We start from the raw sequence: 10,869 nt of genomic DNA, 5'->3' as shown, positions 1-10,869 counted from the left end.
TGTCTGCGTTTTCACTACGGCGCTGGCACTATGGTTAGATAGTCCAACGTACGAAACAAATTCTTATTTTTAACATAATGCTTTTTATAATCGTTTTATTCCAGCGAATCTATTATAGATGATTTGCTATTACCTACGTTGTCCATTAACCATTATATAACCATATAACAGACAAATGGTCTGAAGAATATATAATATTGCTGAGTGATGTTCTCAGGTGGCACAGTGTCAAATCGTTTCTACAAGGCCATTCTGATCAGAAACTAATTCAATGATTTAGACAGAGAAATATCACATAAATTGGTTTATCTAATAAATGACGCTTCCTCTAATATTGTCACTGTCGACATTTCAATACATTATTTAGTTTCCTTGGATCATTCTCAAATAAACCGACAACTCTACCAATAGATTAGATTATCTGTACTTTAATTTCGTATTAAATACACGGCAATGTATGAAGACACTATCTTTCCTCCAAAATAGGAGTTTGTTTTCATTTTTAAACCAATAAGAAGTTTGTTGACGGAAGACGAGATTTGGCTGCTAAACCAGAGTCCCCAGTCTCGAGTGAGTCTAAATATAGCCCGAGTCGTATTTACTAAAATATTGACTTCTGTTTATTTTAAGTGTTGACATTGGTAAGATACCTGGACCGGGCACAGCTCACCTCGTCTACATCAGATCTTTCACTGTTTTAGTTTCGTGACCAAATCCACTCTAAGTTGATTGCCTAAATATTAAAGATTCCACGGACGTGTAGGAAGACAAACCGTACAGGTTGTCGCAGTGTTGAGGTCGTTGGAGGACATTTGAAACTTTTCTTAAATCTTTTTAACAAAATAACGTAGGGTACATTTAAACAGACCCGTAGCTACAGAGGGCGGGGGTGCTCCCCTTGAACAAATTCTTACAACCGACCAATTCCATTACTGCAACTTAACACCATACACGATTGCCCCTCAATCAAGTCCTGCACTCAAATGATGCAAATGTGCAAATGTGCAATGGCTTTTACCTATCCATATAAATCCATTGCACCTAAATTGCCAGAATTTGATAGCAAATATTCTCATCAGTTTTAACTGTAGTCTAAAAACCGGTGTAAGGAAAATTCACCTGTATGTTTGCCCTCTAATCTTGTGTCGCACTTGCCAAGTCTCGCGCTCTCGTGCTATAGATGAGGACAATATTAATGTTAAGTAAATGATGTTATGAATAAATTAGCATCTAATTAAGATAACCTTTGTATTATAGTCGGGGTTTATACAGGTTATTTACATGACCATTAAGACTTTGAACACAGTATATTAAACATTAAAGGTTACACAGGTCTGAGGTTGTGAAAAACACCAGGTGAGGGGAGCGAGCAGGGCAACAAATTGTCCATTGTTTCACTATGTAAAATGATAAAGAATTTAAAAGTGTGTGGGGGGGACTTGCTGAGCCTGGTTAGCCTCTTTTCTGGATATTTTTAAAACTTACAGAATATGCTCCTAACTCGAAACGTAAATATACTTAAAATCTGTAACTGTGTACAAGTTGAAACAAAACTTGTAAATTTTGATATAAAAACCTAACTAATTACTATGGATTGTCTGTGATAGGCGATTATAGCTAATCCCTTGATCTGTTTGCTGAGGACGAGATTCAATCCTTCACGCACTAGTGCCAATCAATGATACTCTCATTTGATTGGTTAATGTATAATAATAGGCGTGGTTTAACACATAATGCTTGTAAAAAGGTGTAAAGAGTGACAGTAAAACGCTCGTCTCATGAACCATGGAGCGTAAAATACGTTAAGAGGAGAGATTAAACCTTTACAAATTCAGTTTCAACAAATATAAATTTTAAACTGCCTTGAAATATCGTTGTGGAGAGGACCAACTTGACTTGGGAGGGAGACTTGAATAATGATATAGTGAATTGATGTACCTTATAACGTTACTTGTGAGTTGTGACACTGAAAAGGCGTTTGATATTGTATGACATTAGAAATAAATATTGGAAACAGGAACTTTTGAAGCTGTATTCTTGGATCTTTCGGAGTAACCAACAGTGCTGAAGTTTTATTAAAGCTGTATTTCGTGGAATCTTTTTGAACAACTTGTGCTGAATACCACATTGAATAAGCCTTCAAACCGTACAACTGAAGATTAGCTGTATATGCGAAGAGAGACAAATTTTTTTTAAAAAACAGGAGTGTAATTGAAACGTCGTGATTCACTTGACATTCAAAATTATCACCAACTGCAGAGGAGTACAGTCGAAACGTTGACATTTTAAGTGTGAATCTGTGTACGTGAGGTGTAAAACAGCAGTGTGTTACCTGTACTGTTAAATTACAGGTAGATTCAATTACTTCACTGCACCGTTTGTTTATTCTAATTACCTCAAACCATCGTTTTATACTCTTACAACATTTAAAACATCATTTTACTCTGAACTTTAAAAATAATTAACTGTCAACTCGACCTTCTCAGTGTAAATGAAACTTTGAAAAAAAAATCTGCAGCGAGAGCCTGAAGTGAAATTAGAAGACATCCGACAGTGTAAAAACGAAAAGATATATAGCGTACATTTATACAAATTATTTCTAGAATTTTTACCCGAGGAAAAGTGAAAAGTGTGTTTTTACCCTAGGATATTTGAATATTCGAAAATTATTGAAAAATTCTGTCGTGAAAAGAAGACTGCTAACTGATGTTATCAGTGTTTGAGTGTAAATTATTCATCAGGCGCCCGGAGAGGTCCTAACCCTGAGGAATCATAAAAAAAACGGAATAATAAAAGGGGCTAGTGTTAACTCATCACGTCTAGTACTTCATCCCTTATTTCGCGAACTTTTGTTAAAATTAAATTTAACATTTTTAACCTTTTGAATCATTTCCCCTTATTTGTGAAGCGTAACGATTTTTAATAATTGCTCAAGTCAGATAACATCATTCGTGTGTTTGTATTTATTTCGGTCATAGCTGAAATATTCATCTTTTTTCGATAAAGATCTCAATGTTTTGGCTTAAGGATATTTTTTGTGTTCTGAATCATTAGAAGACCATTACGCAGAGAATTCTTGTGAAGAAGAACGGTGACTATAAATTTTGAAAATTTAATTTTCGACTGTTTATATCGTTTTAACGAGTGGAGTAGCAGGTCGTAAAATCAGAACAGTGTGTTCGTATCGTGTTTCTAAAGCTGTGATTACCATCGACAAATACTGACAATTATTAGCATATCGTAATTATTTTCATGTTTGGACACCCTATAAAATATAATACAATACAAACTAGTGGAGGTGGAACACCTATAAAACGAAACAGTAGACAAGATAGTCCGATAACATCAGACAATTATTACTACATGAGGTCGGGTTCGATTGATGGTGCTGTATCAAGTTAACGTGCGGACCGACTGACCTTTTCAGTATTGTACTTCTTGTATTACGATCAACAGCAGGGATCCTGCATTAAACTTCTATTCGACTTCAATCTCCAGTATCTGTCAGCCCTGTTTGACTCCGCACTTGCTGAGAATTTGACTTTAAGTGCCTTTTGACAGAAATTGCACGAGTATTCTAGTTCGAAACATTTATGTGTGATTACTGACACTTGACGAGTTGAAATTGAAATTGGATTCAAATGAAGAGACTGAGATAATTTTTTTTAGATTAAATCAAGGATGTCGTCTGCGTTTTAAGGAGAATTATCGTCTGCCACTGAGTGACAAGTTACGAGGATGAATATCTCAAGTGTGGTCCTGGCATTCATTCTGTTGATGTCCTTATATGGAGTCAACTGTCAACTGGATGAACTCTTTTATGATTTGCAGGAAGAACGAGGACCTGTTGTAGTGATTGCCGACCTTTCCACAGATTCGAATGTATCATCAGTGCTGGACTCCACCGAGATGCCCTTTCTGAAATTCCAGCTATATTCAGGACCAAGTAGAACGAACTTTCGCCTCAATAATTTAACGGGGTATCTATCGGCCGTGGAAAGAATTGATCGTGAAGCCATTTGCAGATTCCAGATTACATGTGTGATTCGGCTGAATGTAGGAATACAATCACTAAAACCAGGATCTTCTTTTTTCCATACCATCACCGTTTACATCAACATTGAGGACATCAATGACAACTCGCCATTATTTCCGGAAGTGACATCAAATTTAGCTATCATGGAGTCTGCTGCCATCGGTTCAACTTACATAATAGATGGCGCTACAGACCTGGATACAGGAGAGGGTAACTCTGTTCAGTCTTATTCCTTGGTACCTGAAAGCCCAGTTTTTGGAATCAAAACTCAGCGAAAATTGGATGGAAGTATAGAAGTGAGATTGGTTATAGTTGCTGAGCTTGATCGTGAAGGTGTCAGCCATTATGACGTAACTGTCATGGCGTATGATGGAGGGAATCCAAGAAAATCGGGGGAGATGACTCTGTCTATTAATGTTACAGATGTGAATGATAATTGGCCTCAATTTACCAATACTGTGTACAATGCTAGTGTGAATGAAACGACTGCTACCAACGTCGCCTTTACGACCGTTTCCGCGACGGATGCGGATGATGGCCCGAACGGTCAAATAAGTTATCGATTCAGTTCAAGACAAACTGACTTTGCTGCTGTTAGATATTTCGGAATCAATTCAGAAAACGGCGAGATCTATCCAACTATGTCCTTAAGTCCCCTTCAAGGCCAAACGAAAAGAATTGTGATTGAAGCAACCGATTCCGGTTCGGACATTAAAGTTTCTCAGTGTATCGTTCAAGTGACTGTATTGGACAATGCTAACAATCCACCAACCATAAGAATCAACCTTCTCAATGAAAATAACACTGTTGAGATTTTGGAATCAGCAAGTATTGGGTCTCTTGTAGCCCATTTCGTAACCAGCGACAAAGACTCAGGACAAAATGGCGTCGTTTCATGTTTCGTATCGAACTCTTCTGAATTCAGTGTCCGTCAAATCAAAATAAATCAATTCAAAGTTGTTCTCAGCCAAAAAGTAGACAGAGAAACTCAGTCATCACATCAGATGTCTCTAGTTTGCCAAGATGGTGGACAGCCACCATTACAAACGACAGTTGGCTTGAAAGTGATGCTTATCGACGTAAATGATAATTCTCCGGTTTTCGAAAATAACAAAATATATCTAAACGTTTCTGAAAACAATGAAAACGGTTTGAAATTGACAACTGTGCGAGCGACGGACGTAGACGTGGAAGAAAACGGGGCTGTAACATATCGTTTAGGACGAGTTTCACCAATGACTTCAACAATCTTTGTGAATCAGACGACAGGTGACGTCATAGTGTTGGGTTCGTTCGATTATGAATCGGAAAAGAACGTTAATATTACAGTTATTGCTGAGGACGGAGGCGTTCCACCCCTTTCTTCATCAGAGACCCTGTATTTATCGATAATTGATGAAAATGACAATTCTCCCTACTTCGACGAACCTGTTTATATCTTTAATATTAAGGAAAATTTAGCCTCGGGGCAATTCGTTGGTAAAGTGAAGGCAAAAGACGATGACAGTGGCGTTAATGGTCGTCTAAATTATATGCTTGAGCAAAATTCAAGTTTACCTTTTTCGTTTTCAAACGATGGAGATTTAACGACACTCAAATCTTTCGACCGAGAAGAAAAGGCCACATATAATTTTAAAGTAATTGCCTATGATTTGAGCGACTCGCCTAAATCGTCTAACGTTTTGGTTACTGTGTCCATATTGGATCAAAATGACAACATTCCAACCATAACGTACCCACGATTTTCGAACCATTCCGTACCCACGTCTTACCATACCGTACCCGGGACAGAGTTGCTGAAAGTGGAGGCTGTAGACGAAGATGATGGAGACAATGCTAGGATTCTGTACGAAATAAAATGTGATTCTCGTCCGAACATGTTTATCATCGACCAGAATTCAGGCTCAATATTCCTGAACAAACAATTGCGAGCGCGAGATGTTGGGAACGTCAGCGTCGTGGTGAAAGTGTCAGATAAAGGATTAGAACCTAAGTCGTCTGCAATCAGTTTTACAATAACTATCACGGACGGTAATCTTACCGCCCTGGCAAGTAGTCAAGGCGCTCAACAGAACATGTTGGTCGTAATTGCCCTTGTTAGTGTCACCTTTGTCGTAGCCGTAATCGTTTTAGCTACTGTTGTCTTCTTAAAACGCACCGATCAACGAAAACGGGCGTTAAATCGGACAAAATATGACGCTAAGGACATCAGTGAACCAGTTTTTAAGAAGGGCGGAGAGGTTAAGAGTGGCAAAGGAGAGTTACGTAAGAATGATGTAGAGCATCATGGAAAACCATTTCACGGTACTCAGCCCACAAATGAAGAGTTAATTGTCTTCAAGATGAAATTGGCTGAAAAATACCAAGTGGAGGGCGGTGACTCAAGTTTCTCAAAGGTTCGTCAATCGTTTTGTATCTTTTCTATGTGAATGGTCATTTTGATCACTTTCACCATCCTTTTGTCTACTTTCGCTTTATTAACTCTACTTTCCATTTGTCACGTGATTAAAAGCATTCTTCATCTTTTTAATCCCTTTGATCTATTGATACTATTTTTATCCCGATTACTTGAAATAATGGAAGCATTTTGGTGTAAAATTATTTTGTTTTTTATTTATATACAAAATACAGAAAACAATGGGATGTTACGTATCATTGAAAATGAGTGTTTTGGTCATCAGGTTTACGTGTCAATAGAGATATCTCTGTGACGTAATTTGAAATTGATCTATTATTTTAAGCGGTTTATCTCATCTTTTCAAATAAATTCTTCAATTATTTTGTTAGTAAAATGGTCAATGTTGAAATTCAATATACCTTTGTTGATTTCAAATTTCATGGTAGATTTAGTCAAAGTCTTTAATAAGTCATTACATTACATAATAATAAATGAACGCTTATTTGTTTCCATGCTACTGCTAACGCGCTTTTGTATTTCAAAGAAGAAAAAATTAATTATACGTCGTTTGACTCGTCGTGTAATTTCTGCGTTTGTAAAAGTTCAAACGTTTTCGATTTTAGTTACCTATCCGTACGAAGAGATTGATATATTTTAGTCAAATTTCTTAAAATTATGGTGGCAATAAAGTCAAACTTGTAATGTGCTGTATTTCTTCACACCATTGTTAAAAGTTTGATCAACTAAATTGAGAGAAAATATTTTAGTCATATGATATGAGAATTTACTTTCAATTTAAAAATACATATTGTCTTTTCTAGGAAACTGAAATAAGTGATGTTTTAAGTTCGGCATCAGGGGAAACAACTGGCTGCGATAGTGGACGTGGTGCTAGTGAATGCGAAGGTCAAGGTGAGTTTTTTGTAACCAATATTTTATTTACATACAAATGAAATGGGGCTCCTCTAGTTAAGGATTATCTTAGAAATCATCCACTAGGGTTCTCAGGCAGCAGTCCCGAGAAGTGGTGGTTCTACGCCTATGCATTCGCCTCGTTGTATAGAACTTAACACAAATTACATCAACAATTTTGGCAACTAACATTTTCATTCTGCACGACTTTGATGATCTGAAAGGTAGTGCCTGTCTGCAGACCAGTGCCATTCCTATACCGATTCTCTGTCACCTAGGCCAATGTCAATACGCCTTAATATCAATCCAGCAAATAAGAGAGGGTATCAAACATATGCTTATTATTATTTCTTTCTTTTGCAGACGATATACAAGGCAGTGTACCGAACAGTCCTCGAAAACAGTCGATGACGAATAAAGGATCAGTCAAGAAGCAACCATCTTACTATAGACTCGATCAAATCAAGTCCAATAACTCCACTGGTCCAAATGCTAGTCACAGTCAATCCAGACACAGTGTGAACCTTACGGACAGTTATAAAATGAAATCCAATAGTCACGGACGTTCAAGTAAAAAACAAGACACTCATTGTGATAAACTTAAATCAAATAACGAGAAAAATCGTGAGAAATTGCGAGACAGGAGTAAAAATTATGACAACCAAAAACAACATTTGAAAAGTGTTGAGGACAATTACCAATATTTAGAAAACAATAACACACAATTTGATCAACAACATAGTCAACAATTTCATCACGAAAATGAGTACGGATTAAACCGAGGACATAGTGGTCGATATCCGGGTAATTACCGACATTCTGTACCGTGTTCAAATGATTATATCAGTCCAAAATATATCGATATGAAACGAAACTCGGTACACACCAGTCCACGTGATATTCAAAAACTAAACGAAGAAATCTTAGAATTGTCGAATCAACGAAAAATGGGTTTAATGAATTCTTTTCGAAATAGTGTGATATATAATCGTGAAAAACGACTGGATACCGACGACTACAGTGTAGACACGCTGGATGATGGACAGTCAACGACTACATCCGGTAGTTACACAGTGGACACAGACCACTATACGGACGATATTTATCAAGATTCTCGATATGTCACACACTTAAATCATAATCCCGAAGATGTGTTTGTGTGATAAAAAAAAAATCGGAACAAGCAAGACAATTCCTTTTTGTGTGAGATTTAATTATAATGACTCAAAAAAAAAAGCTAAATTATGTGTGTAAATGATACGCTATGCGGAGTGTGTATTTAAACTGTGTAAATGTGTGATGTGTGGTTATTGACTTAAATACTGCTCTGCCTTTGAGACTTTCAAATTAAGCTTAGGTTAAATGCTCAGAATACATTTCTAGTGCGCTTTAAAATAGTGCGTATTATACTCGAGATTATGCGGTATATGAGTGAATGATATTATGTAATGTATTTCCGCGTATTTGGTGCTAATGAATGAACGTTTATAAAGCGAAAGCTACATGCAATATTATGCATTTTTCATGCAACAAAATTCATTTTAAAATTTGTCATTTTTTTTTTTTTTTATTTAAAGTAAGCCTTGCCTTGCATGACAAAATGTTTGCAATATTTGTTAAAAACGTTGTTATTTATATTGTTATTGTTTGTTTTCTAATTTTGTAAATATTTTGTTTTTATACTTTTATACAATAAGTAAATTAACTAATCTTTATTTTTTGATTTTTATTATTTTTCTCAAAAGTTGTTGGTTATCAGATTCAAATCCATTTATAACACATAGCAGAACACCACTGTTGGGAACTAGTAGCAACAATAAGGTTGCACGCTTGCATCAAGTCGTTGAAAAGCCTGCCGTTCTCAGAGAGCAACTGTCGCAAAGTCGACTTCAGCCCACAGATGCATAGTAAACCTACATAGAAAAGCAAAACTTCTCATACTCCAAAAATCGCAAGGTCTACCTATGCATCCGATATATCAGTTTTAATCCCCTTAAATTAAATATGTTCCTAAGACGTCGCTATAATCCTGGTTCAAGCAGATGTATATTATATGATATGTAATACATATTCCGTCTTCAGCGGGAAAACCATAGCCTCGATTACCCATGCCCCCTATAGGATCAACGTAACATGCTACCCAGTGGGATGCGATTTTTTTTATAATTGATGATATCGCTTATAAATAGATTACTAAGATAAAATCGAAACCTCATTAATTAACATCTATCAGTTCTGATCGACAGACAGTTCCCTTTCAAAGCTCGTAAATCACAGCATGTCCGCTTCCTTGGGTGCGTTCCCCAGATCCTTACCCCCTAATGACAGACCCCACCCCTAATCACTGGTCATTAGTGCCACCCTGTACCATATTGGCACAAACACAAAAACAACCAAACCATTGTTTAAATGTCACTGTTTTTCTTCAATTTTCCTGCTTTTTATCTACTAACATAACATTAGTAGCAGTTTTACAACCTTGGCCCTTTTTGTGGTCACCTGGATGTGCCCCTTATTTTATTTATGGCCCTCTTCAGTGTTCACTGCACAATGCAGCAGGGGGACGTGTCTTATTTACGACCTCTCGACCCTATACAATTATGGAGAGAGGATACGTCCTTTCACCCAGTGTTCAATACTAATTTTGAATCGGAAACTTGTTCATTATTCAAAATCGGCCCCATTTTATTTACGACCCCTGAACGTTCGATGTATAATAGTAAAGGGGTGTACTCTCATTTTGTTTATGACAGTTTTAAAAACACATTTACTTAGATGAAGACAGAGATTTTGGAGAGTTAACAAGGTTTATCACAAGATGTTACAAAGTGTCAAAACTATACATCCTACTTAATCCCGAATTATCTTCTCTTGTCTAGTTATTTACTAGCTATTGTTATAGTAGAGTTATAGATGAGAGAAGAAAAAAGGACCTTGTTGGTAGTCCGATATGTTGAAACTCATTGAAGATACCTATATATTGTTGCAAAATCATAGAATCGATTAAAACATTACGGATTCGCAAGTTAAAGAGATGTAAAATTAAACAGTTCATCGGAGAAAAATTTTACGTCCAACTTTTCTACCCCAAGTGGGCTAAAAAAGACGGGCAACACCATGCAGGGTACAATGAGGGAAATTTTGCCAGGACAGTGGCATTAGTCTGCTCTTTTTCCATTTCCAACTGTCGAGGGATCTTTAACATGCACAGTCTGTAGCACACGGGGCTTTTCCCATGTCAGCCTGCATCACTGACAAAGGGGAAACCGGGTTGAAAGTCACAGAGAAAATTGTTGTTCGGGCTAACTTACACTTCACTGAATCGAGCATCATTCGCCTCATTAAGTACCTAGTCAACCATTGAAAATAATATCCTCGACTTTTACAATAGGAAACGATGTCGACAAACATTCCGTTTAATACCTACACATTGCAGACAGAATGAGGAACAAGGTAATACGACTCTGGAAAATCGCGTTATAATTACATGTTTAGAGTTACCTGTTAGACTCGAACAATAGGT

The 10,869-nt window shown here is 36.8% G+C and overlaps 1 protein-coding gene across 1 annotated transcript; it reads left to right on the top strand.

Moving 5' to 3' along the window:
* Positions 1-3,738: 3,738 nt before the first annotated feature.
* LOTGIDRAFT_123092 (hypothetical protein) lies at positions 3,739-5,763 on the top strand (the record flags this gene model as incomplete). The annotated part of the gene is made up of 1 exon (XM_009060407.1): positions 3,739-5,763. A coding segment is annotated over one exon (2,025 nt), but the record flags the coding sequence as incomplete, so codon positions are not given.
* Positions 5,764-10,869: the final 5,106 nt, after the last annotated feature.

Source organism: Lottia gigantea (genome assembly GCF_000327385.1).
Source record: "Lottia gigantea unplaced genomic scaffold LOTGIsca_42, whole genome shotgun sequence".
Classification (NCBI taxonomy): domain Eukaryota; kingdom Metazoa; phylum Mollusca; class Gastropoda; family Lottiidae; genus Lottia; species Lottia gigantea.
Note: the sequence above shows the minus strand (reverse complement) of the source record. Positions and strands in the feature narration are given on the sequence as shown.